Source organism: Syngnathus typhle, linkage group LG6 (assembly GCF_033458585.1).
Source record: "Syngnathus typhle isolate RoL2023-S1 ecotype Sweden linkage group LG6, RoL_Styp_1.0, whole genome shotgun sequence".
NCBI classification, from domain to species: domain Eukaryota; kingdom Metazoa; phylum Chordata; class Actinopteri; order Syngnathiformes; family Syngnathidae; genus Syngnathus; species Syngnathus typhle.
In genome coordinates, this window is record NC_083743.1 from 4,783,006 (window position 1) to 4,808,781 (window position 25,776).

A 25,776-nucleotide genomic window follows, 5' to 3' on the forward strand; every position below is an offset into this window, starting at 1 on the left:
GGTTCACTATCTCGCTCAAGGACACATCGATAAGAGTTTCAGAAGGTCAGGATCAGAACCTTCGGGTTGGAATCTGACCACTGCATCACATCAGGACTGCATAGTAATCATTTTAGTTTCCAAATTTAGATTAACTCAGACTAGCCAAATTGTCATAGATGCGGTATTCCCGCTACTTATGGAAATACAATTTGCGCTGTATTCATAAAAAAAAAAAAATAATCCACTGCAGAGTATGCAGAACAATGCACACGGCGTTTGTATCTAATCAGCCATCCATCTTCCAGATATAGCGTTCTCACGTTCTCTCCTATCTCGTCATTAGCATAGGCGGTGTACTAAACTGCCACGGTAATAAACGCTAGGAATTCGATTAAGAGTCCGATACGAGACATGCGATGCCGCTCGGACACGGCGGGGTAATTACCGAGCCACGCTCCGTCCTGCATCCCGACGGGACGGAGACGAGGAGATGGAGTGAAAGACAGCGAGAGATGGAATGGAAAGAGCATCGGTGTTAATCAAATCTCCTTCGCAATACGTCTAACGCAGGAAATACAGCCGGGTCGTTTTTTCGTATACGTTATAAGGAACAAATTCGATGAAAACGTCAGAATCTTTTCCTTATCTCCGATGTCAGACACTTTTCAGTTTTATGTACGGTTTCAGTCATTTCCGAGCTAACCGAAATGTCATTAAGATCTAATTAAGATGTCAGAGAAGCTTGTGAACTGAATAACAGCTCTTCCTAATTAGGTCGTCAGCGTAAGACTCAATACGGATGAGAAACTACCAAACGATCTGAATCTTTGTAATAAACTCCTAGGCCGCAAAAAAAAAAAAACTAGTCGAGGACGAGGCGGGTGGATTTCATGGATGCTCCCACGCAGAAAGATTTTCATTGTGAGTGGAATGTACTGTTCTTCTGTTTTAGCAACAGTTGAAGACATTAATAAGGTTGACAAAAATAGCCGCTGGCATGATTATTACTTTAGCGTGGCGGGAGATGGAATGAGTCTGGAAAGTTCAAACTTGTTGGCGTTGTGGGTTGCATGTCACAGCAGGCGAAGAGAAGGCCGGGAAGAAAAACCACCCGGGACCAAAACATGGGCACCCAAACGACTTGGCAAAAAAATAGGCACGCATATTTTTCTTGAAGAGACCGTACCTGAAATGAAAATCAGTAGCGTGGATCTCTGCCAAGGCCAAACAAACAGCGCGGTGCTGTATTTGTGTTTCTTCGGCCATCTGTTTGTTTGCTTGAGCTACTAACTTTCAAGGATTGTTGACCCAGCATGGATAAAATGTCGTCATTTCGGAGTCAAACGGATAATTGAAATTTCTCCATATGCAGCTTTATCTGTAGCGGGCACACAAAGTTTGTTTTGGGCGTGACTCAGTTGAGTCAAATTGGTCAGAACGATCCAACTTTGTGATTCCTGAACCAATCAGTCCAAATGTGAAATTTGAATTGACGACCCTACTAAAATAAATCTCATTGAAATATTTCGCTACTATGCTAGCTAATATCAGTAATTCAATAACACAATGTCCATCAAAAAAAAAAAAACGGTGCCATTGATGCGAGAAAAGTCACTTGGTCGTTCTCTCGATGATCTCGTTAAAATGTCTGAATTTCCAGCGTTTCCATTTCAGCATCAACTTGCCCATTGAAATGTAAATCACGGCCAGCGTGCCATTTTCCTTGGAAGCAATTTACTTCACTTTTCGAGCGCCTTTTCACTCATTCAAATTATAGCGGTTGGGAAGGAGACTAAAATCATCATGCCGGCCATTTTCTTGATCGTTTTTTTTCTTGATCAAATGACATGTCGGGAGGGTTTGTTTACGAGTTTTTGCTAAACGGGGGCACGTGAAATTCCGGTCGATACTGCCGACAATAATGCAGGTTGATTTTTTTATGCGACTGTTTCAAATTTATTTACAGTCCACCCCTGCAAAAATAATAATAAAAAAAGTTTTCTTTTGTTTCTCTTTGTTGTAAAGTGAATATATAGTTTTAATTATTCGACTAATTAACCGGTTATCGGAATCTTATTCAGCCAAACATCGGAACGTGCATCTGCATCAAACCCGATATTGCTGGACGAATACATTTGCAACAGTGTCAATCAAAATATATATATTCTTTTAAATCAGTTTGTGTTCTGGAGAGCATACTTCTTAAATCGCGGTCAATACAACAAACGACACGAATTTCTAATTAGGGGATTTGGGATGTAATGTTACAGCGTAATTAGAATGACCTTTGAAGTAATATTGCAATATAGATCCATTCACAACAACCTCATGTTGTTTTGGCAGCAGCAAAATATTTGCTCAGCGCGTTTACAAAATGAGTCAAAGGCACTTTTGTTGGCTTAGCATGTTCTCCCAGCGGGTGTGCGACTTTCCTCCAGCAGCTCGCTTATAAATTGGAGGATGGCAAATGTTTGAAAAATTGGAAATCCATCTGCCTTTCACTCAAACCACGCTGTGATGGATGGACTCCAGCAGAAGTTACTCCAGATGATAGAAAAAAAATCCAAGACTGGTCTCCCCGCGAGCAACGAGACAAACGGGTCAGCGAGAGGCGCGAATGCCGCTGACAGCTCAAATAAGCGTGTTCGGCGTATTTGCATAGCGAGTCGTGGGGTAAAGCATCCACCCCCCTTGGCTCATCTCTTATTCCATTACATTTTAGGTATCAGTAACCATCAGTCTATTTTGTATCCCAGAGTGGGCTTTTGGCACCGGACCCGAGCAGAAGAGAAAGTGGAGCAGGGTGAAGCCGGCGTCATTTTATCTTGGTGTAATGTAATGTCTCGGTCCGAAAAAAAAATGCCTGGCAGTGCTCCAAAACTTCCAGCAATAACCATGTGATTGAATTTGACAGTCACTAAGTCAAGTCCCATTTACGTTGGCATCAAAATGGCGCCATCAAGAGGGTCGTTATTGCGCCGTCATGCCGCAATGTGTTGTTATGGCCATCGAGGGACACGTATCGTCGTATTGAGCATTAGATTGTGATTTCCGCACTTAGTGACAAGGGCGGAGTCATTTAGGAGACAACAGATGCTGATGGGCTAGGCACTAAAAGAGTTGATGGACAAAATGAGGAAAAAAGGGAACATTTTGATGAAGAAAGAAGAAGAGATGGTTTGGGCAGGATAACGCCTGACTTGGCAAATCCTGCTAGCGCAAGGTGGAGAATAAATTGAAGCGCTACTTTCACTTTTTGTATACTTTGTCTTGGTTAAAAACCTCTCAAAAGAAATGCTGGTGTTTTTTGGGGTGTACTGGAACGCATTAATGAGGTTTCAATTCATTTCAATGGGGAAAACTGCTTTGACATCCAAACTAACCTGCATTAAATTGAACCTACCACTGTATTTGGAGTTTATCACTCGATGTCTGAATGCCAGCGACTGGATATGATTGTTGGCAAATATTTACAAGACGTGTTGACACTTAAATACCGTACTTGCATCTTTGCGTTTACGCTCTGACAACATTATTTATCAAGCCGCGGCCTTTTAAGCCACGCTCCCCGTGACATGAAGGATGATAAATAGCGCTAATGATTATGAAAGCTCTTTCTGGTTGCAATTGATGAGGACAAATTCATCTAATTCTTCTTTCACTCATCCCCAAGGCCGATAGGCATCATCTGTCACGCTGCCGGTTCGAGTCATTTCGGCCTCGGCGTCTTTTTTTTCTTTTTCCCTCCCTCCTCTCATGTTGCTTGTCACAATTTCCCTGAGCTGCCGTCTATCATCTCATCTATCATTTCATGTTTGCAAACGGCCACTCGGGCTGAATTTTCGCCGAGCCTGATAAAGTTGTCCTTCATTTACGGTTTAACAGTCGGCCGTTTTTTCTCGTTTCTTTACTCAGTGGCGAGAAGTACAGAGCGAAACCATCAATCGAGGTCCTCGGTCGTCTCGCGGAATAATCATCGACCCAAACTTCAACGGCGACGACGTGTTTTCGAAGCATGTGCTTAAGACCAAAACGTTTTTATAGGTAGTGCGGATCGTTTCTAATTCATCCGCCATTTCAAGGACACGTGGGACGAGAGGAAGCCATCAAGGCCACGCCGAGTCAACTTCACTACTGCCGTTAAGAAAGCAAAATACGTTTCTATCATTGCACCATAAATGAGATTTCAATCGTCTAACCCGGCGGTCATCTTGTGCTCATTACTATTTGCCACTTCTCATTTGGAAGCCAAGTGGCGGACATTAGGAATAAACAATCGTTTTTTTGGGGGGGGTCCAAGTTGAACAAGAAGCGGTATTTCCTTCTCGGCTAGAACAAATTTACTTTACTGCCATGACAGTTGAGGTAATTTCCACGTGTGAGCCGGCGAGAAGATAGTGTATTGTACCGTGTCAGAAGCAATTGAGTTTTCAAGTCTGTTTTGGACATCATGTCCTCCTGGATGAGATGTCATTTGAGCTGAGTGACTACTTTGGTGCACCGTCGGGTTTTATGTCCAAGGGTCTCGTAGGAACAAAGGTGTCGCTGATTCATTTAGCACAACGTTGTCCTGACATCTAACTATGAAGTCGATTTGACCTTGAAGAAAAAATAAAACCACCGGTCAGGAGCCGGACGTTGTGAGTTACGGCAAATGAAGACACTATTTTTGGGGGTTATAATTAACCGAGAATTATTTTGGTATTATATTGTCAAAGTTAGTGAAGACAGCAATTACTGCTTATCCCGCGCAGCAAGACAAGTTGAACACCGTCTTAAAAATAAAATAAAGCCATTGTTTACAATTTATCCTGCTCACTCAAGCTGACAGAAAATAACTATTTTTCATTTGAGCAGATTCAATGAAACCACTAATTAATCGAGTGTCATTTCGATATCACTCATTTGACGACTAGACTTTTTTTTATTGGGCGACGCAACCTTGGCAACGAGACTTTTTTTTTGGGGGGGGGGGGAATAATTGAAAACAACACCGATCATATCCACGCCAGCAAATCAATACATGGCACGCTGGCATGCCGATATTTATTCCCTTTGAGATGTGTGCTGGCAGCCTAGCATAAAAGTGCTGCCACCATATGAAAGCTCCAACAAGTCCGCCCCCCCCCTCTCCCCCCTTCTTCCTAATGGTAGTCTTGACATTTACCCCGGGAGGCAGAATGCTGCGCCTGCCGCAAAAAAAAAAAAAACGATTCGAGCCGCTGTCCAGAATACAGATGGATCTATTTTGATGGAATGGAGACGACAATGACTAAGGACCCGCGGATGCCTCGGGGGCTGTGTGGGCAGTCCGTACCTTGATTTACCAACACGTTGCTTCTGACAGGTCTTTTACTTTGAGTCATCGAATACCCGTGTTTGACAGACGTCTCGATGGTCTTTCGTCCGAATAGTTTAGGAATTGAAACCCCAAATTCGGAGACTCTGAAAAGTTTTTTTATTTCCTAGTGCACTTAACTCAAGCTAGCCCTCAAGGTGCTAACAGAAAACAAGATCTAGGCCAACTCCGGTCAACGTTATTTCAGTCCAGCCGGGAAAAGTTTTTTTGTTTTTTTTTTTGCCGTGGCATTGCGTTTTTCTTTCTGCGGTATTTTGCACCTTTCCACTTTTCTTGGCACTTGTATCCCACTGACACTAAAGCATCTCATCTAACAAGGTAGAGAGTGAGAATGGGTTCAGGACCGGCAGGATAGAGTAACAAAGCTGCCAAGCGCGTTTTCACAGCTTGCGGGTCAGATTGAATCCGAGTGGAGGAAGGGAAAAGACGGAGATTTGTCAAGCAAATACAAAGTGTAACAAATCTTGGCCTCGAGTCAACGCGTGTTGCTTTTGGCCGCAATTTACAATGATGAGGAAGATTTGGTGTGACTCCATCAGCTCAGACTCTTTTGCATTTTAAACGCTATTTATAACGGGGCTTTGCGATGGTGACAAATTGCAAAATGTTGCTGAAAGATTGAAAGCCGGGGCTGGAGGACATGTCTGTGTGGGCTTAGTTACACATCTTTCTTTCTTGAGGATCTTCTTTTTTTTTTTTTCCTGCTCTTGTTTCTATATGAATAAAAATTAGGTAGACAAAATTGACAGATTCTAGCAGGAAGGATCCGAAGGCTTTTTACGTGATATAAAAATAAATGTGTGGGGGGGGATAGCCGCTAATTGCCCTAAAATATAGAAAATGAGAATTCGCCTCAACATAATCGACTGTTACATAATCAATTAACATGAAGTGCCGATTATTTGGAATTGGATGTTGATTAATCGCATCCGGAAGCAATTGAGGCAGGATGAAACGACATCTGTTAGCGAGGTTCCAAACATGCTCGCTAGGAGGTTGTGACCGTGCGATCAACTCATCTGGACCAGGAGCGCAAGTAGATGTGTTTGGCTTGAAGCAGACCGGAATTTGGACGAGACATTTTGATGAAGCATCAAATGTCACGGCGGTCCCCAGGATTTGGACAGTCTTGCTCGCTATTGTTGTCAGCCGAGCAGCAGCATGTTGGTAGAGGTAGTTTTCAAAGCCATAAGGAGACAGCTGCCACCATCAAAAGCTCCAAACCATATGGTGCGGTGACAGCGTATGAATCACCGCCCGTCCGCACGGGCTATCGTTTATCCTGAAAGCTTTTTTGTTTACATCTTTGACTGGGACGCACTGTCGAGATCAACAAACACAAAAAAAAAGGAAGAATGAAAAGCTGAGGAAAACCCGACAGAGCGTTTGCGTGGCAATAAATCATCAACTTCAATCGGCGGCGGGAGCTCGGTGTACAATTTATCGGTTGGGTTTCAGCCAAGACAACAATCGTGTTGTTTTAAGTGCATTAACTGCAGCTGCTAGCTTGTCGTCGGTATTAGCTGACAATTCGACAGAAGCTCCTTAGTCTGAGTGCGGCTTAGCCTTTTTTATTTGCTCTGGCCACTGTGGACCTCTGCCCCATTGATCCAAGAGGTAAGAGCTCAGGTGACAAAAGACCGTCTGCCCGCCGGCCATCACCGCCTCAGTCTAGAGATAACCAATCTAGATAACCTACGTTGACAAGACGGTCAATGAATTCTATTCTGGGTGCAGCGGTTTCACTGTATTGTGTGTTTTAACTATCTGAAGTTGGCAATTTGTCCTGAGTAGGAATAAGCTGACCATCCCACAGAAGCTCCTTTACGCTGAAGGCAGCTTAGCCCTTTTTATCGCCACTAGCTGTTGCGGACCTCTGCTCCATTGAGAAGAGTCGAGCTCGTCAGCTCGTAAGCCGAAGACTGTCTGCCCGTCGGGCCAAAACCCAAAAGGTTACGTCACTGGCTTGACAATAGCGAGAAATGCTAAACCAGACCAACGGGTTTGACAACGGGGTACAGGTTCGAGGATAATAGACTCAATTGAGTTCTTGTCCTCTTTGGATAATTTACCACCAGAACAGCCCGATTTTTCTTTGACAAGATTCAGTCCAGGCAAAGATTATCATTTAAAACCGCTAATCCTGCTAGCCAATTAGCTAGCAAAGCGTTACACCTTCCCGAATTCAATATTTCGACAAGGTTAAATGTTTTCAGACTTTGGACCACCTAATTAAAAACTCCTTTTCACGAGGGTCACTCTGACCCCGCTTACCCGAGACGGCTATTATCGTACACTCTACTCGGAGGACAGACTGAATAGTGAAGAGGGATCAAAGTTTATCAGCGTTTGCATTTTATTTAAACACTTATCACGTCACATAAATACTCGCATTGTTAGATTTCAGGGGATGATGACTTTGCTGAAAAAGGACAAAGACGGAGAATTAGTCTCATCTTCGGAAGAGATAAAGAACTCCCATCACACTTTAGTGACCTGTGGAGGTCTACTAAAACACTCTTGATTATAGCGCGGCGAATGATTGAATGAGGCCCGGGTGCCAAAGCCCATCTGGTCTTTGCTGTCGCCGTCGCAAAAAAAAAAAAAATCTTAGCCGTCTCGGAAAGACGGCGCATTAAATGACTCGAGTCATTTGTGTTTTACTGATCTCGTTAAAGGGAACAGAGTTGATAGAGCAGTCTCTATAAAAGGTTACATTCAGACCTTTCAACGTGGACCGGGTAGATGTTTGATTCTGTTAGATAGAACCTGGACTGATAAGACCAAAAAGCCTCGGATCTTTCCCGTTTTCACGATAAGGAAAGTTTCACGGTGCAATAAGGAGTATTAGAGATGCGACGATAGACGTGCGATACATCTGGATGAATCCAGAATGAAGTTTGTTATTTTATCATTTTTCCTGACTCTGCTATCCAGAGATCTGATATCCGCTGAGGTTTCGAAGTTCATGGAAGCGCCGGCCGGCCATTATATCTGCTCCATCTTATAAACAGGTTAGTATCGACTTAACATCTATAAATGGAACCCGCTCTGGGTGTTTAATGACAGGAGGCATTTCCTTCAAGGCGACACTTAGCAAGCAGGCAGCCTTCCCTGGGAGCAGAGAGAGGAGCGTAGGGACGGCAAGAGAAACATTTTTGTCTGCGTATTCCGTCGTGGGTCTCAGGTGAGTGCTTTACAGAACCTGTGACTCTTTTTTTTACATGTAGGCCAAACCACACAGAAGACAAACTATCATGCACGGAGGACATTAATATCGAGGCTCTTACTAAAGGAAGGTTAGGGGGGAAAAATGTGGCTGTCCGGGTGATGGAGTACTTCGACTGAAACCAGATGTAATTAAGAAGAATAATATCTTCTCAGTTCTGCATCGTCCCAAACTCATTTTGATCATCTAAAGACAAAATGTTACCTCTCGATGATGTCGGCGATGACGCAGGCAAATAATTGCAGGCCTTCTGGAAACTGGAGAGCCACTGGAATGAGAAGAAGAAGCAAATGTTTGGGAACGGCCGCTTGTGTTTTGAGGAACGGCAACACGATATCAACTAAGTGTGCGGCAGCAAAGCTATTCATAGGCCAGCGTGCGCCACTGGCAAGGAATAATGACATTTCAGGGCAATTTCCCTTCTGCCACACTTGCATTGTAGCTTTATTTTACAAGCTGATGGGCTGTTGGAAATATAGCGTGAACCCGTAGCCCGCGGCTTTCTTTCAAGGCGCCGTCTTCCTGATGGTTCGGAGCGCCGCTATGCTTTTATTCATCCGTCCGATGATAATCGCTTACGTTTTGTTTGCGTCCATCGGCTGGATTTGTCCTTTTGCTCACAAATTTAGGCCACATTGTTGTTTTTGTTACGCAGCCAACAAGGCCTAAAGCGAAGATAAAATATGGATGAACTGATTGATAAACGACTGATGGTCCTACTGATGATTCCGCATGTTTACAAATGAGGGTTGTCCAATTTCCTGACACGCCGCCCGGAATGAGAAGAACCAACGGTGAAAAAGGCCTGGTTTCATGTTAGCGTGGGATTTTAATAAAGCAGCCAAAAACCGACTTGGCCGTCATCATCATCCTCTGCATTCTGACAGCGGGCGATGATGCGCTGCTCTTTCAGGCATGCATACTAATTTAAGGAAGGATTACACAAATGATGACTGGGTGCAAGTTCTGCAAGATTTGCTTATGTAAATTCAGGGGGCCAGTCATGCGCAAAAGGGCCGCGACTTCTAAAAGCCAGCTGGCACCTTGAGGGAAAAAAAACACTTTTATAGCCGGTTAAAGTTTTTAATAAACACGACGTCTCTGAAGCAAATAAAAGATTTTTGGGGGGGGGCAAAATTGATAATGGATGGGTGGATGGATTTTAAAAATGCTTCAAAAGAGCTCAATCATAGATATTCACAATCTTATTTTAGTGGCATGCAGGTCTTGGTTTAGCATTGCCACTGAATGATGTATAGGTCAAATGACAAAGATTTACTAGGTAATACAAGTCAATTTAGTTTAAAAATATAGATAAAGATAAGGCAATAAAATAGCAATATTTAATCATTCAGAGTCAACTATTGAAGTTTAGTGCGTATCTGCAACGGCAGGGTATATTTGTATTTTAAGCATCATTTCTGTTTGTATTTTACAGTTTGACCCCCTTATGATCAATAAACCTGTGGACAAGAAAGAAGTTCGCAAAGCTAGGAAAAGTAAATCCAGGATACTTACCAAGGGCGGCGCAATAACAACGGCTTTGAGGCGGAACATATTACAGCTCGCACGAGGACGGAGAATGAACGGCAAAGAAGGATCAGCACGGACAATGTCTTGTGCCTCGCACGCTTCGGTAAGGTCAAAGGCTTCCTCCACCGAGGCGGCGGGGACCAAAGCTCGGGCGAAAGCAGAGGCAGCAAAAGCACGTCTGTCCTACGCTCGAAAAGAAATGTCGCTCAAGGTGGAAAAAGCGCAACTGGAAGCGAAGATGGATATGCTATCGTTGCAGCAGGAAGCAGCGGCGGCTCTGGCCGAAGCGGATGTCCTGGAAGCTGCCGTCGAAGGAAGTCTTCGGAGCAGTACCAATCTGAACCTGGAACGGCTATTTGAGGCTCCGGTCGACACTTTGGAGCGCACCAAAGAATACGTAGCCAAGCAGGTCGAAACGCCGCTCCGACAGACGACGATATGGAATGAGACGCAGCGTTACGAATCACCGGATGTCTACTCTGGTCAACACTCGCATCACCAGAACGGAAGTAAAACACCTTCGCGGTCACGAGACACTCCGGCCACCCGCCCGTATTCCAACAACATGCAAGACAGTCGTGAAGCTTACAGATCAAGTTCGAGTTCTTATCATCTCCCGTCCAGCCAGACATCTCATCGGTCTCTCTGTGATCAAACTAAAATGGCCGACTTTGCGAGATATTTAGCCCGGCGTGAGCTGGTTTCGACGAGCTTGATCAAATTCGATGATCAGCCGTGCAGTTACAGGGCGTGGAAGCAGTCCTTTCTGAACGCAATCAAGGACCTTAACTTGACGCCAAGCGAGCAGATGGATCTGTTGGTGGCCTGGCTGGGGGAGGAGTCAGCGGAGCACGCCAAACGCATCAGGGCTGTCCACGTCAACTCGGCAGACAGAGGACTAAGAAGAATATGGGAAAGACTGGAAACGTGTTACGGCGCACCGGAAATGGTGGAGGACTCGTTGTTTGAACGAATCGCCAGCTTTCCCAAGATCAACAGGGATTATTTAAAGCTCCATGAGCTGAGTGACTTTCTCATAGAACTGAAGGCAGCCAAAGCAGATGGAGACCTGCCTGGTCTTACATATTTGGACACAGCACGTGGACTCCATTTATTAGTTCGAAAGTTACCGTTCAACCTGCAAGAAAAGTGGCTCACTGTCGGAACAAACTACAAACTCCAACACCGTGTATCCTTCCCCCCGTTTGATGTTTTTGTGGACTTTGTTGAAAAACAAGCGAGAATTCGAAATGACCCAGGCTTCAAATTCACAGCTCATCTTGACACCTCAAAAGCAGGCGAAACTCAACGAAAGCCGATTTTCTACGATGCTGTCTCGGTTCATAAAACTGACGTTCTCTCTTCTCCTACTCCTGCCAAGCCACGCTTCGAGATTGACGATCCCGAGACACAATGTCCTATTCAGAAAAAGCCTCACCCGCTCAAGAAATGCCGTAGCTTCCGTAAAAAGCCGCTGGAGCAACGCAAGACGCTCCTAAAAGACAATGCGGTGTGTTTGAAATGTACGTCAACCCAACACAACGCCAAGAACTGTCAATTCATCGCAAAGTGTGAGACTGATAAACACATTTCTGCAATTCCTCCTGAACCAGCGCCGGGAATCCAAGAACCAAGTGCCCCTACGCAGGACGACGGGGAGAAAATCCCAGAACCTTGTGAGGAGGTTAGTACTCGTTGTACAGAAGTAAGTGGAGATCACCAGAACTCCAGATCCTGCTCAAAAATCTGTCTGGTCAAAGTATACCCGAGTGGCCGTCCTGACAGAGCGTTGAAGATGTACGCAATCATAGACGAGCAGAGCAATGTCCCTTGCTTGCTCACAATTTTTTGAGGTCTTTAACATTCAAGGCCCTTCTGCTCCATACTCCCTCCAAACCTGCTCTGGAGTGACAAAAACTACCGGGAGATGTGTTTCAAATTACAAAATTGAATCTATGGATGGAAAAGTGCGCCTCTCGTTACCAACCCTACTGGAATGCGACGGTATCCCGAACAAGAGGTCCGAAATTCCGACACCAACCGCCGCAGCTGATCATGCACACCTTCAATCGGTTGCTAACTTGATCCCAGAGTTGGATCCAAATGCGTCCATCATGCTCCTTCTCGGGCGAGACATCATCTCAGTCCACAAAGTACGTGAGCAGGTGGATGGACCGCGGGATGCTCCCTATGCTCAGAAACTCGACCTGGGATGGGTCATTGTTGGAAATTTGCATCTTGGAAGCGATCGCAAGCTTGAACAAAAGCGAACGAGAGTCTTCAAGCCCCGCTCGAATTTCTTTCATCTAAAGGAGACATATAACCAGTTCCTTGCTCCTTCTCGCCCAAATGGAACCTTCTCAAAGGGATACAGAATGAAAGGCGATGATATCGGAGCTGCAGTGCTTCAGGAGACCAGAGATGAAAACAGTCCATCAATTGGTAACATCCCATTCCTCCAAATCGCAGAGAGAAATTTCAAAAAGAACAACATCTGGCTGAAGTTTCCTGACAACAAAGTCCAGGCCTTGGGTGGTTTTTGCTCTCTGAGATGCAATTTTGAGAGAAAGCTAGTAATGAGACAAACAATTCTTAGCTTAACGCCCCAAAAAATTCAAAGTAAACAAGCTGAACTAGTCACATTGAATGACGAAAGGTGCTACTATCATCCAAGGAACATCTGTATGCCGTTTTACTACAGCATCCAGCACCATTCTGTGTCACCTGATGATGTCTTATTGACAGGAACGTGCCTCAACAACAACCGTGTTGACCTTTTTCTCACACTTCAAAAGGAAGCTGTCGCCATGACAGCAGACAAATACATCCAGGACGATAACCCATGTGAAGACATACAAAGAAAGCGGGTGTCCATGTCTTTGGGAACTGGTCTGAGACAGTCTGAGAAGTACCAAAAGAGAAGTTTGAACGCATTCCCACCTCAGGAGCGTGCAATCTCAACGCCTTTCATTAATGATGGGTCACGAATCGGAGAAGCTGAACCCCGTTCAGAAGATAAAGCTCTCATCATTTTTGGCAAGCACTATGTTTCTACACTTCTGATCAAGCACTACCACCAGGAAACATAATATCAGTCCTGAAAGTGCGTTACAAGATGCTGGCTTATGGAATTTTAATGGTACAACACGAATGGATGTGCCACATGGTGCGGATTCCAGTTTCATCAACACATCAGCAATTCCTAGCTATCCGGGGCCAAGTGAAACTGATCCATTCTGATGGAGGAACCAACTTGTTCAAGATTGAAGATCGACAACACAAACGTGGAAAAGTTCCTGTCTGGTAAAGCTTGCAGATTTTCAATTTGAAGTTAATTCATATGAGCGGGCCATGGAACCAGGATGGATCCTCAAACTGACTCTTTAGAGACTCTCCAGTTTTCAAGGTGAAGAACCAAGTCTCAAAAAAGGGACAGGAACACAATGTTCCTGTGGCCAGTCAAAAACAATTCTACTTATGGGGCCAGAGAAGCCATAGTATTATTTTGGACATTTACGTAGAGATAAACTTCTCTAGAAGTTATCCTGTTGCCACCTAGTTGCATCTTACGCTCTACAGAGGAACCTTGAAAGTTATCAGCAGGTCTTAAAATAATGGAAAAACATGAGTGAGGTGTGCATGTTGTCGACTTGGGAAAGTAAGCTAGCACGGATTAGCATGTCCATGAAAATATGAAGAAGTTGCTGAGAGAAGTGAAGATGGTTTGTGATTAAAGTGATTTGAGTTATGGCTGTGATCACAATGAGTAAACTCTTAAGTCAAGGTACCGCTGTATATAGTTCTGCTTTTCAATTGTATTTCCAAAGGCGAGGCGTAAAAAGATGTTTCTATCACCTCAGCTCGGTAAATCTATCCGCGGGAACGCGAGCCCCTGCAGTGCGCCAATTTTCTCCCATCGCAAAGTTTGAACGTTTTCCAAAGATCCCCGGCAGAGGCAGCAGTAAATAATAAAAGAAGGAGACGGAGCGATAGATGGTGTGACGTATAGAACCGAGTCCAAAGCAGCGTCGGAAAGGTTTAGAGGTCACAGGCAGACAGTGAGAGACAGGTCATTACAGGAGAAAGGGCGGTTTTATTAGCCGAGAAAGGTTTTCATAACACGCCCTCGCCGCAGCTGACAGAGGTGAGGAGCCGTCACTCTGCTGCCTCCGACAAAAGGGTGAAGAGGATGCTGCAGGAAGCGCCTTTCATTTAGGAAAGAAAAGACGAAATCAAAAAAAAAAAAAAAGTAAAGCCCACTAGGCTTGATTTTGTCATTTTTCCATCACACGTGACGAAAAGAAAAATCAGAATGAAGAGTGCGCGCAAATGTCAATCTCGACTCAAAACATGTTTGTTTATTAAGTTGGAAAATCTTCAAAAAATATGGAAAAACAGCTTGTATTTCAAAATATTTTGAGATGAAAACAATCTCAGCACTATTCTTTGCCGCCATGCTTTGCCCGATAGTTTAGAAAGTAAATTTATCACAGAAAGTAAAATGGGAAGCTGGTAAAAAAACAAAAACAAATGACATGGTACGACTTCTTTTTTTGTTGCCGTGGGAATGATTTAAGAGCGAGCTTCTCATTTGGCTGCCGTAGTCGTGCGAGGACCTTGGAAAACAGAGCAAGTCCCAAAGCGGTGCACGAGTCTCCCCGGGAAACACGGCGACGAGCTTTCAAGGATGCCGAGACACTTCAGGGCCGCTGCTTGCCGTCTTTGGGACCGCATCCACAACTTGATTAGCTCTTTGCTTTTTCTGCGCCTGCCTGATTTGGTAGTCGTATTTTCTTTTACGGCAGTCCGACCGATGGAAAAGATGTTTAAAGCGCAATTTTGTTCACTCGACCCTGAAACCACATATTGTCATAAAACACGCAAATGTTCATAATGTTAAATACGAATAAAGCTACCCCGAATCCAAAACGGCAACAGTAATGGATGTCCATAACGGGGTGGTAATGATATAACTGCCTGATATGAAATGGAAATGTTAGATGATTCCTTTGAAATAAAAGAACCTTTTTATGGTACAGTCTGTGCCTTTAAAATAAGCGCAGATGCAAATAGTGATATTACAGGAACCCTGTGGCAAAATAAATATCATAAAGATTTTTAAGTCTTCCATTAAAGCAAACTTATCTTTTGTGTTTTATCAAAATAAGACATTTGCATTTTACAATGGGTAACACTAAGCAACATTTATTTACAAGCTTCTGATGTGGACAAAAGAAAGTAATTTCAATTTATTTTAATATCATGTGACTCAACCCTGCTTTTGCTTATTTATACGCATAGCCAAAATAAAAATTGCTTTTCGCCACTTGAAAAGAAGTGCCTGATTTTCTTTTTGTGTGTGTGTGTCAATGCCAAGGCTGCCACAGGAACAGATGGACGTAAAGAGGAACAGGAGGAGGCAGAGGTGATACGTCGTCTTACTTCAGAGAGATCATGAAGTTTGAGTGAAATAAAAAAATAAACCAGACACAGCAAAAACAGTCCTTTGAGAGCTACTGCATTGTCATCTGCTCCATTCCAGCTTCCTCACACATCCTCAAAAAAGGCACATTGAAAACACCAAATAAGGTCATGTCAAATATTTTCTCATGTTTACAAAATCAGCAAAAATGTACTGTACCAGCTTGTGATTAATCCCATTAAAACAAGCTTATAAAAGATACTTTGCCAAGCTCACCTCTTGTCGCCTTGGCTTGTCTCACTCGCCATACAGTCTTGGGGATTTCAAAGTTGTAGTTTGCAGGTAAGGCTTTCATTGCTTCCCGCAACTCGGGATCCTGCAGAATTTCATCTGGAATCTGATTGGCCACTCGCCGAGGTCTTTGGACTAAATAAAAATGTTTCAGAATGCATGAGAATACAGACCCCAAGTCACTAATAATTATTTTCAGAAAAGAGTTTCAGCTGATTATCTGTAGAGTAAAAGTTCAGGAATGATTATTGCTGGTTCTGATAAGCCCATTGTTGCCGTTTCATTAGGATAAAATGCTGTGTTCTTTCCATCTGTTCACTGAATAGTTATTGTTAATTGCCTGCGTTTTTAATTGACTTCTGAGAGATGAGTAGCACAATGCCTGAATCATTAAATAGCTCAGTCAAGTTATAAAAAAAAAAGAAAAAAAATAGTTAATATTAGTGTGCAGCTTCAGCTGCATCAACAGATTGTGGAAAATCAAGTGACATAAACTTGTTTACAAAAACAAATATAAATTTCGGGATTTTCGACATGTTTTGAAACCAGAGTGCGACGTTTAGGTACCCTCGTAAATCGGACTGACTATTTTTTCTACGGTATTACAAAAGCTATTTTTGAGCGATTAACACTGGAAGACAGTCGACGTTCATAAGCGTCTCTAACGCTAAAGTTTTTAATTTTACAGCAACGGTTATTCACGATAACAGATATTGATTTTAGACATGTTAAAGCAGGACAGATGTTTACAAAACGTTACGTCATGTGTCGCTTTGACGTCAACTCCGTCGTCTACTTCGGAGACACTTTTAACTACCCCAATCATTCGCATTAATAATATCCAAAGAAAAAATATATAATTACCTGATGTAGGCTTTTTGATAGGAACAAGCTGGCCGTCACACGAGGGCGCCGCCATGTTTTAGCAGCGCTCAAAACACAAAACACTAACCAGGCCAAAGCAGTCGATAACCGACCATCGCATCGGACTGAATCGAGCACCGATAATTTACGGCTAGAATAATCAACGGTTATCTAATTTAACATTACAATATTAATGCAGCTGAAAAAATATAAAATATCAAACATGTATTAATTTTAATAACCATTCCGATCTAAATCTGACGATTAAATTGCGTGATGATATAGTTTTCTTATTTCCAGGACACCTGAGTATCTTGTCGCTCTGCTCTGCTGAAGTTTAAATATAGTTTTGCGCCACGCATGATTGGTTTCCCCGCTGGTATTTGTCTGGCTCTCCAGTGAGAGAGGCTGCGCCCGGAGGAGGGAGGAGGAGAGGGGAGGAGAAGAAGGAGGAGGAGGGTGAGGCGGCACAACATCACTTTCTCCCTCTTTGAGCGCAACGGAGTGCTGCACGGATGCAACGCACCGACTTGGGCACACACACAACGTTTGTTATCAGAATGCTTTTAAAAAATGCTATTTTTAACGATCCATGAATGGAATTGGCTGCTTTTATTCTAATCATTATTTAATTTTGGGAGAGATCCAGCTGGAAGGACTTTGACTGGTCGGAAAGGAGGATTTTTTTTTTTTTATTATAGGGGAGAAGCATTCAGTCATCAAACCTCTTCACTGGACTTTCCGACTGACGGAATTGCTGCGCGTGGGTCCGTTTCGGGCATCATCGCCTCCCGATGTTGAACACTGTGGAGAATAAAATTACACCTGCATAACGGGAGTGACATTTAAGTGACACATCAAAATCGGATCAACTTCCGAAAGTCTGGAATATTTGGATCGATGATTTCCAGAGGACAGTGGAGCAAATTCACTTAGGTCGGCAACATGTTCAAAAGGGGTGAGTGACACTGAACTTTTAATGTGCTTTTTTATAATTATTATTATTTCCTGACGCACACGTGCAAACGTGGTGTGGGGTGCGTGTTCATTCTGCTTTCCTGCCTGCCAACTAAGATCGAGTGCATTTTTTTTGCGCGTGGTGTGTGTATGCACGACAATGTGCTTGTTATAACCCAGCTGATGCCGCACTGCAGTTTATATGACTTGTGCCCCGGTCACAAAGCTGAAGAATTGTTGTTATGCGATTATTATTGTTGGACTTGGTGGTCCACAAGGTCATTCACCCCCCCGGCCACACACACCAAATGATAATCCCAGACCTTTTTTCACCTCATATGCAACCAAGTCCTACCCTGAAAATACTTTAATATCAAGTTAGTGACGGGAGAGAAAAAAAACGTGATTTTTTTAATTATTTATTTATATACAAGGGCTTGTCTGCAGAAGATGGATGGCATCAGCAAGACATTAATCCTCATAGGTCCTCTCATCTATCGATCAGTGACTGCAATCCCTGCTGCTGAACAATTATTATGAGGGAGTAAAATCAAACTAGACCCCCCCCCCCCCCATCCCACCCCAAGGAGGCTTTGATGAGGTCCCCCGCCAACCCTTCCTTGCACAAGTAGAGGGCACCACTAGGTGCGCTGTTATAAAGATCCAAACATTCCAACGTAAAGTTGTAAATACGATACATATGCAGTGATTAGCAATCACATTAATTATTCAGAATTTATTCATGTCATGTTAAATAGATTCCACTTAGGATTTTTAGATTATTTTTTTCTTTTTGTTGTAATTTTAATAAGTAGCAGAAAGACAGCTACTGATTACAAAACAAAACCACATGGAAATCCTTGTTTGTGACCTTGTTGTGTAGTTTTAAGACAAAAAGTAGCAAACCCACTTCTTGTTTTTAAATCATCAACACAATTGGCGGCAAGTTTGTAAAAGAAATAAATAAAAGAAGTCAGTTCACGTTAGACGATCATGGTGTGGAATGGACCATCAATAGCCCCGTCGCGGCTTAAGCCAGAAGGCGGCCATCTTACGTTGCCACAGTTATTTTTCCGCTGAAAACACTGTTTGCATTTTACTGTCAGATTTTTGTCTGGAATAATGAACGCCTCACAAACGTAGGTAAAAACATTCAGAAGCATTTCAATTAACATCCATTCAATTAGCTCCCTCTAGTGGTACTTCAAAGAATCCCTGTCCAAGAACAGTTCTGTTGTTTTTAACTTTATAGTCAAATCTTCCCATATACAGGCACAATGTTACTGCTCAAACTACGCATCATAATTCTGTTATTTTTCACCAACACATAGACCTACTACGTGACTGTCCATCAGTAGCGTGGTGGTACTTGGAGTTTCACCAGTCGTAAAAATGACAACCAGCTTGCCGTGTCGGGTGAATTATGCAAAGGAGCGTCTGAGGAATCATTATAAATGCCCATTGTAGCATTGCCACTACAACACATCTACCGGTGGCCTTGTACACACAGCGCCGTCTCTTCTCTGCGCCGCGGGTCATGCTGGCACTGCAACACTGTATGGATAGATACCACCGCTCACTGCTTTTAGTCTGCTTTGTCAGACCCAATCTGTTTTGGATGCGCGTGTGTGTACTGTGCCTCAGGGGCAGCGAGAGAAACAGCCTGTTTTCCTTTGCCATCACATCGATTATTGCTGTTCCAAGAGTCGAGATGAAACACACCGCGGTGATGAGTGCTTATAGCTGGGACAGCTTGGGGGCGGGGGAGGGAGGGAGGGATTGGTAGGGGGGGTGGTCGAAAAAGTGCCTTCTGACAGCTTAGTGCAAGAAGCGATGCCATATCGTTCAAAAAGAGTCGTCGCAATGTGACCCATGTGAGTCACCATGCATATTTATGAACGTGCTGTTTTTGGAGTTGGACGTGTGTGAGGGCGAGCATGCGTGTCCTGTTTTTGTGTGTCATGCTGGTAGAAAGTTATTATTGGGTCTTCTGATATTTGATTGGCTAGAGTTGGATCCAGGGGTTGGGGGCAAAGCGAGGGCGGAAGAATCTCAAAGTTTTTGGATGCAAATGAGCCATCTTGGGATGAAAGATGAATCGAATTTGAAAGACATTTTTTGTTTTATAAATGATATGGGGAGGATTGATTTCACAATCATTCAGTTCCGCCATCCCGCGCTATAGCAGGACGTGGGAGGGGGCGGGGAAAAAAATCCCATTGAATTCAAGACAAATTTATTTGAGGTAGAAATTTCCCCAGTCTGCCAAAAAAATGCAAGCGTACTTGCGGCATGTCTTGAGTTGGCGGCGAGGCAGAGATGTGTCAGCTTTGGCAGGAACATCGAACAAGTTCTCTGGTGAATTTGAATGACTTTGCACCTAGAATAACACATTGCAGGGAGTCTGGTTAATGCATGAGGGCCCAGCACTGGCTGTGACACATCCGGCATTCACAAACACATACATTGGAAAGAAGGAGGGAAAGGGGGAAAAAAAAAAAATGTCTTAGATGATTCATACACGGCGGTGTTCGGCGTGACTTTTCACGGTGGCTGCTTGTGGCTAATTATTACGCTAACGAAGTGGGAAAAGTAGATTTGGCATTCACATGACGTCTGACTGCCCACTGGTTTGTTCAGTTGAGACAGAGGTGGATTGTTGCGGCGACAAGCTGAGCTCTCATGTACTCATGACACTCCTATTATATATAATTTGATTGTTTCCCCAGGAAATGAATGAAAATGGAATGTGCCGCAATAATTGTGTCAAACTCATTTCTTTCCCGGGCTGCATTGTAGTCATAGTTTCCTTTGGAGGGCCATTATAACCGTGATGAATAACTAAGTTTGAAACCAGAGACAAGTAAAAAGTGTTCAAATATTTTTAAAAGATCAAAAAAATTGCTAGCAATATCTGTATTTTTTTTTTAAAAGTGAAGACAATTCGTAACTTTAGTATCGACAGACGAAGTTGACGCTCACTTTGTCTTCTTCGGGGGCCATTTAAAATAATGTAGCGGGCCGGATCTGGCCCGCGGGCCTTGACTTTGACACCTGTAACAAAGTTGCAAGCATGCGAGCGATTCTTTTCACAACCGCACATATTTGTCAAGAAAGCGTCAGTCCGTAAAGACGGCACATGCTAGCATCTGACAGCAGCGGGAAAACAAAATACAAGAGGTCCACCGTATGTAATTCCAGCGACATGTTCTGTAGGATTAATCGAGGCCGGATCAGTGAGGACCTTCCAATGTCGAGAAGACAAGTTTATCTCATCTTTAACATCATCTTCTGAGCTGCTTATCCGACACCCTCTTAGTCCTTCATCCTTCAGAGTGCAGCTATGACCCGCGGACGTCAAGTGTTTACGATAACACGTTAAAAAATGGCCGCCGTAACAGCCGCTCATTAGCAAAGGACAAACAGCCGCTTTACCGGAGAAGTGAGATACCGAGCCCCCGGGAGCGGGCGAGTGATTAAGTACGATGACATGAATTTGCACGAAAGCAATAAATGGCCATCTGTCACTTAACTACGTCGCAACATCTCGAGGTGCCGTCCAAACCCGGCGAGCCTTAATTCTATTTCAAGAGAATAGCTTGTCTAATCCTCTCAGTGTCACTCGGTGTCAAGTCGCCATTGTCGGACTCGCGTTTCGGACCGCTGACGGGAGGGCTGGGATAATGTAGAGAGCTGAGCAAAAAAAAATAAAAAATATCAACCCCCCAAAAGCAATCTCCTAAAGCTGTCGATAAGCCGGTTGGAAAATGAGAAGCGAATCAGGACCCGGGTGGGCTTTGCCTTTCCTGCCGTGTTACAGAATGTGTTCATTTATAAAGATTAAGCCAATCAAAACGACCGTGGTAAAAAAAAAAGTTGACTACTGGAGGGAATACCTCCGTTCTATAACAACAAAGCAATGAAAAAGTAGAAGCAAATTGATGAATTGGTAGTCTGAAGATCTCACCTGGAGCCAACAGTAATTTACTGAAGAGCATCACCAATAATTGGATGTCTGACATTTACTTATGCCGGGGAAGAAAAAAAAAAAAAAATCATTGCTATGGCTTTCACATAATGCGCTGCTGGGCACCGATGTGCATCTCAAGCATCACATTTGCACAAGGAGCCATTTACAAAAGAAAAGCATATTTAAGTTGAGGCAAAATGCAGTCAGTCATGCTGGTCCATCTCGGAGTTGTTTGGATTGGCAATTTTTCCGTAGCGAAATAATGGAAGTAGAAATGGTCATGTAAGAACACGAATATGCAAATGTGTTCAAACAAATGCTGTGCTCATAGCCCCGCCCCCTTCTCATTCAAAAATTTAGCCTGTGTTGTTAGTGAAAGTTACATGCACGTTTTTTTTTGTTTTGTTTTTTTTTAAATTAAATAACATGTAAATTATTAATTGCTGTTAGTCATGTTTTATTATGTAATGAGTTACAAAGAATATTTAACTTTGATGACATCAGAGTTTCCGGCACCAGTATCGGTACTAAAAAAAAAAGTTCCGATACAACGACACTGATACCACTTCACTATACCTTCTAGTTAGAAACCAGATGCTTTAAGAACATATCAATAAATGTGATTAATAATATTTTCTAGGGGTCATGGTTTTGCTTTTCGGGCATTTTCCCCTGCGAATATTTGCAATCGACTGTATCCGCCATTATTGCGTAAATCAGATGCAAGGCCAGTCTTTAGCTGAGGATAATGAGGTGAAAGCAATAAACAACCGATGAGCCCTTTTGTTTTTTTAATTATGATTAATAATGAATTTCTAATGATGTGGTAAATAGGACTTTAAAGGTCAATGTGACTTGCGTAGATGGCAAGGGGGAGGCATGGAGGAGTCGGGAGTTCTCCCAGGTGTTCTCCTGTTACTGTGACAGCCCCCCTCCTGCTCCCGCCACCCCTTCTCCTTCCCGAAGCTTTCGGGGACTTTTGTCTTCTATGTGCTGAGCAAAGAAATTCTGCATCAGTACCTGGACATCTGCCCTTGTGCCATTGACCCGTAGCGTGTCCTCAAGACCAAACGGTGACAGAAGGGAACAAGCGGCACGGGTATCCACCATTTGTTTTCGGGGAAACATCCACCACCCCGATTGCGCTTGTTTATCTTGCATCCCATTAATCCCGCACTCCATCCACGTCCGAGTCGGCATTCCGACGCCGGCTAATTCGCTCCCGAGAGTACATGCGGATTTAGGGAGGACTCAGAAATGAACGATTTGGACGGGCGGGAAATTCCGACGCGGGGTTGAAGATGCGATGAAGCAAACAACAAGTAGGGTTCATCTCGGAGGTTGATCTCACTTCACGCCAAATTATCTCAAGTATGTGTGAAATACACTCCGAGGACTGTGGCTCGGAGATGATTTGAAACATAATTACAACTTCAGTGTGTGTACATGCGATGATGACTCTCCGCTAATGACCCAGACTACTCCGCCAGTCTGATTGTTGGATCTTAGTTTTGACCTGTTTCCAAATTCAGGGGAGAACTCATCAAATCAGAGTCATCACGTAAATAAAAATTATTAACTCATTATCACTTATTATCATGAATATTAAGTATAATCAATGAATTAAATAGTGTTCAACTCCCTTTCCCACCACAGCTCCATCTACTGGCTCCCAATGTCAACTTCCAATAGTCATTCCTCAACGGCTACTTTTTGATCCCATGCTAACCAAACGTCAGTCAAAAGCCACCGGCCTTTCACAGGCGGCGTAGGTAATCATCACCTCGCAGCTATACGAGGTCTCCTCTCACTGAGTTGGCCCTCCTCGCTCGCACTTTAATGAGCCAGCCTGCTGTCAGCGTGTCACCTGAGCTCCGAGCATCTGTCTCCTTGCCGCCATTCGTGTGTCTGCCGCCGTTCGTGTCGAGCTTTAGCGCCAATAGCTTTCACGGTAATTGCTTAACCTGCGAGTTAAAAGTCCTGCACCGGGGGTGTGAATATATGCCGACTTGAGATAATGTATGTTTTAGACCTGTTGAGCAACATCACCTGTACGTGACATCTAGCTCACCTCTAGTTGGCCCCCTGGTGGTTGGCTGACTTGTTATTTCTTCGATTAGAATCCTCCAAGATTCTTTCCCCAGTCACATAGTTCTCAGATCCAAATCCCTCTTAATTGTGTTCGAAGACTCTTAAAGCCACTTATTTACAGCAGCAGACGCATGTTTTGACCTTATTACGCTTTGCGCGAGGACGCGGGTAAGTGGAATTAGCTGTTTTCATCTCACGTCATTTTCACTCGGCGCAAAGGCCACCTTTGTGAAATTGGATTTCTGGCATACATCAGATTTACACCTCTCGTGCGCTTGTCTGGACTTACGTCCTTGATCAGGACTCAAGTCCTACCCGAGTGCAAGGTGTCGTTCGGAGCGCTAGAGATAAGCGCGATAATTGATCAACAACATGGTGGCCTGACCGCTGTAACAAGATGTCCTCCGAGGGAAGAATGTAAAAAAACTCCATGGCTGACTTCCTGAGATCCTCTTCTCACGCCGGAGAAGACCACAGTGAGGAACGAGCGAAGCTGGCAGCTGCTTGTTTTACATTCCGTCCACCTTCACCCTGCAGGGATTCGCTCTTGCATCCCAATGACGGGCTTCTCCTCCCACCTTGCTCAGCAGCTTAAATCCACGCTCGGAAAGTCCTTTGAAAAGTGCGGATGAAGCTCTAAGAGGTCAAACACACATTTGTTTGACTTTCCAATCGGTCTTTCGCAAAAAAAATCCGTTTCGGACTGAAACAGAAACTTTGTTATATTTCTGCTCGTCAGTGTGGGAAAACTAGCGTTGTCAAGTCTCCTCCCTTCATTGTTCCGATTGAAATAGCGAGCAAAAGGGGAAAGCTCAGAGCTGTTTTTATTCCAAAAAGAGATTTCCATCTGCTTTGCTTTGGCGAGGAACCTTCAAGAGAAAGCCGCTTCTTGCCTCGCCCGCAGTATGAGAGAGAGGGTGGGGGGTATAAAAAAAGAGCAGAGTGAATAGATAAGCGCTAACGTGCATTCTAGCTGCTCCTCTTCAAGGCCTTGCCTAGTGCAGTTCAATTCTCACAGGAAGGCGGAGAAGAGAAGGACTGCCCAATCAATGGCATATCAATACTTTTTTCCCTTCCCCAGAAGAACCACCAGTCACTTTGCCCTTAGCGATATCGCTAATGAAGCCGCTGACCCCACATCGTCGCGTCGCTCCATGTTTTGCTCGGAATGGAAAACGAATCGAGAGGGTAAATAGGAGATCACGAAACAATTGGATTTGGAGAAATTTTAAATTGATTTATTAAACAAAAGTTTGAAACTGTTGCCATTTTTTTTAGGAGTATTGTTTTTTTTTTTTAGACATTTGAAAGGCATTTATTTATTGTGAGAGCGAGAGAGAGAGGGCGAGAAAGAGAGAGTCCAAGGACACAATATGTCAGGGCTGTAATGGAAGTAATGGATGAAAGATGTTTATTTTGGTCTTGTTTTTTGCGTTGGTGTCACAGCCGCTCTTGCCACCTCTAGATGAAGAGGTTGCATATGACAGTCAACGTGCATTGTCTCCTCTGGATGGAGATTGACAGGCAGAGCCCAGCCCACTCACACTTATCTCCAAAATATTTTGTTTGTGAAGGTAATTGACAGAGAAAAGGAAGCATAAGATGATGGCAAAATACATCATTAGAATGTCATTAAAAAAAGAAAGAGAGAGAGAGAAATATTTATATTTCTTCATGTGACGTGTTATTTTGTGTGCTAAATAAAACAAAATACATATCTATACATATAAAAATATATATATTTCTTCATGTGACATTTGTGTTATTTTCTGTGTGCTAAATAAAAAAAGTAATAATAAAAATAATATATATAGAGAGAGAGAGAGAGAAAGAGAGAGAGAAATATTTATATTTATTCATGTGACGTGTTATTTTGTGTGCTAAATAAAAAAATACATATCTATATATATAAAAATATATATATTTCTTCACGTGACATTTGTGTTATTTTGTGTGTGCTAAATAAAAAAAGTAATAATAAAAAGAATATATATATATAGAGAGAGAGAGAGAAAGAGAGCGGGAAAGGGAGAGAGAGACAGACAGAGAGAGACAGAGAGAGAGAGAGAGAGAAATAT

At 43.4% G+C, this 25,776-nt stretch overlaps 3 protein-coding genes and 1 long non-coding RNA gene across 9 annotated transcripts in view; 2 read left to right on the forward strand and 2 right to left on the reverse strand.

The window, feature by feature from the left end:
* The window catches only part of dph1 (diphthamide biosynthesis 1), a 42,446-nt gene extending 25,512 nt beyond the window's left edge, over positions 1-16,934 (reverse strand). For 2 of the 4 annotated variants that reach the window (XM_061280950.1, XM_061280947.1), the window contains exons 1-3: positions 16,681-16,839; positions 15,802-15,951; positions 8,775-8,838 (exon numbers count right to left, since the gene is read on the reverse strand). In XM_061280950.1, coding sequence (XP_061136934.1) covers positions 8,775-8,838; positions 15,802-15,951; positions 16,681-16,735 — 269 coding nt within the window. In that variant the 5' untranslated portion in view covers positions 16,736-16,839. Of the gene's footprint in view, positions 1-8,774; positions 8,839-15,801; positions 15,952-16,680 lie in introns of all 4 variants that reach the window. The other 2 variants (XM_061280948.1, XM_061280949.1) reach the window with 2 other exon arrangements.
* On the forward strand, positions 8,394-15,774 carry LOC133155543 (uncharacterized). Of its 2 annotated transcripts, XR_009714688.1 has the most exons (3): positions 8,394-8,528; positions 10,009-13,509; positions 15,481-15,774. XR_009714688.1 is itself a non-coding variant. In XM_061280946.1 (2 exons), exon 2 carries the CDS (start codon positions 10,021-10,023, stop codon positions 11,953-11,955), a length of 1,935 nt encoding a protein of 644 aa, XP_061136930.1. In that variant the 5' UTR covers positions 8,394-8,528; positions 10,009-10,020; the 3' UTR covers positions 11,956-15,429. The 2 variants fall into 2 exon arrangements, 1 of the variants encoding a protein (XP_061136930.1); XM_061280946.1 differs by lacking the exon at positions 15,481-15,774 and having other exon boundaries at positions 10,009-15,429.
* A 225-nt stretch (positions 16,935-17,159) lies between the features above and the next one.
* Positions 17,160-25,776, forward strand: part of rtn4rl1b (reticulon 4 receptor-like 1b) — a 68,466-nt gene continuing 59,849 nt past the window's right edge. The window contains exon 1 of the mRNA XM_061280951.1: positions 17,160-17,638. Within this exon, the coding sequence (XP_061136935.1) occupies positions 17,626-17,638 (13 nt within the window). The 5' untranslated portion in view covers positions 17,160-17,625. The remainder of the gene's footprint in view (positions 17,639-25,776) is intronic.
* LOC133155546 (uncharacterized) overlaps positions 17,405-25,776 on the reverse strand; it is a 69,912-nt gene continuing 61,540 nt past the window's right edge. Inside the window, exons 5-6 of one of the 2 annotated variants that reach the window (XR_009714691.1) lie at positions 19,923-20,017; positions 17,405-17,484 (exon numbers count right to left, since the gene is read on the reverse strand). This is a non-coding gene — a long non-coding RNA (uncharacterized LOC133155546). The remainder of the gene's footprint in view (positions 17,485-19,922; positions 20,018-25,776) is intronic. The other variant, XR_009714689.1, reaches the window with a different exon arrangement.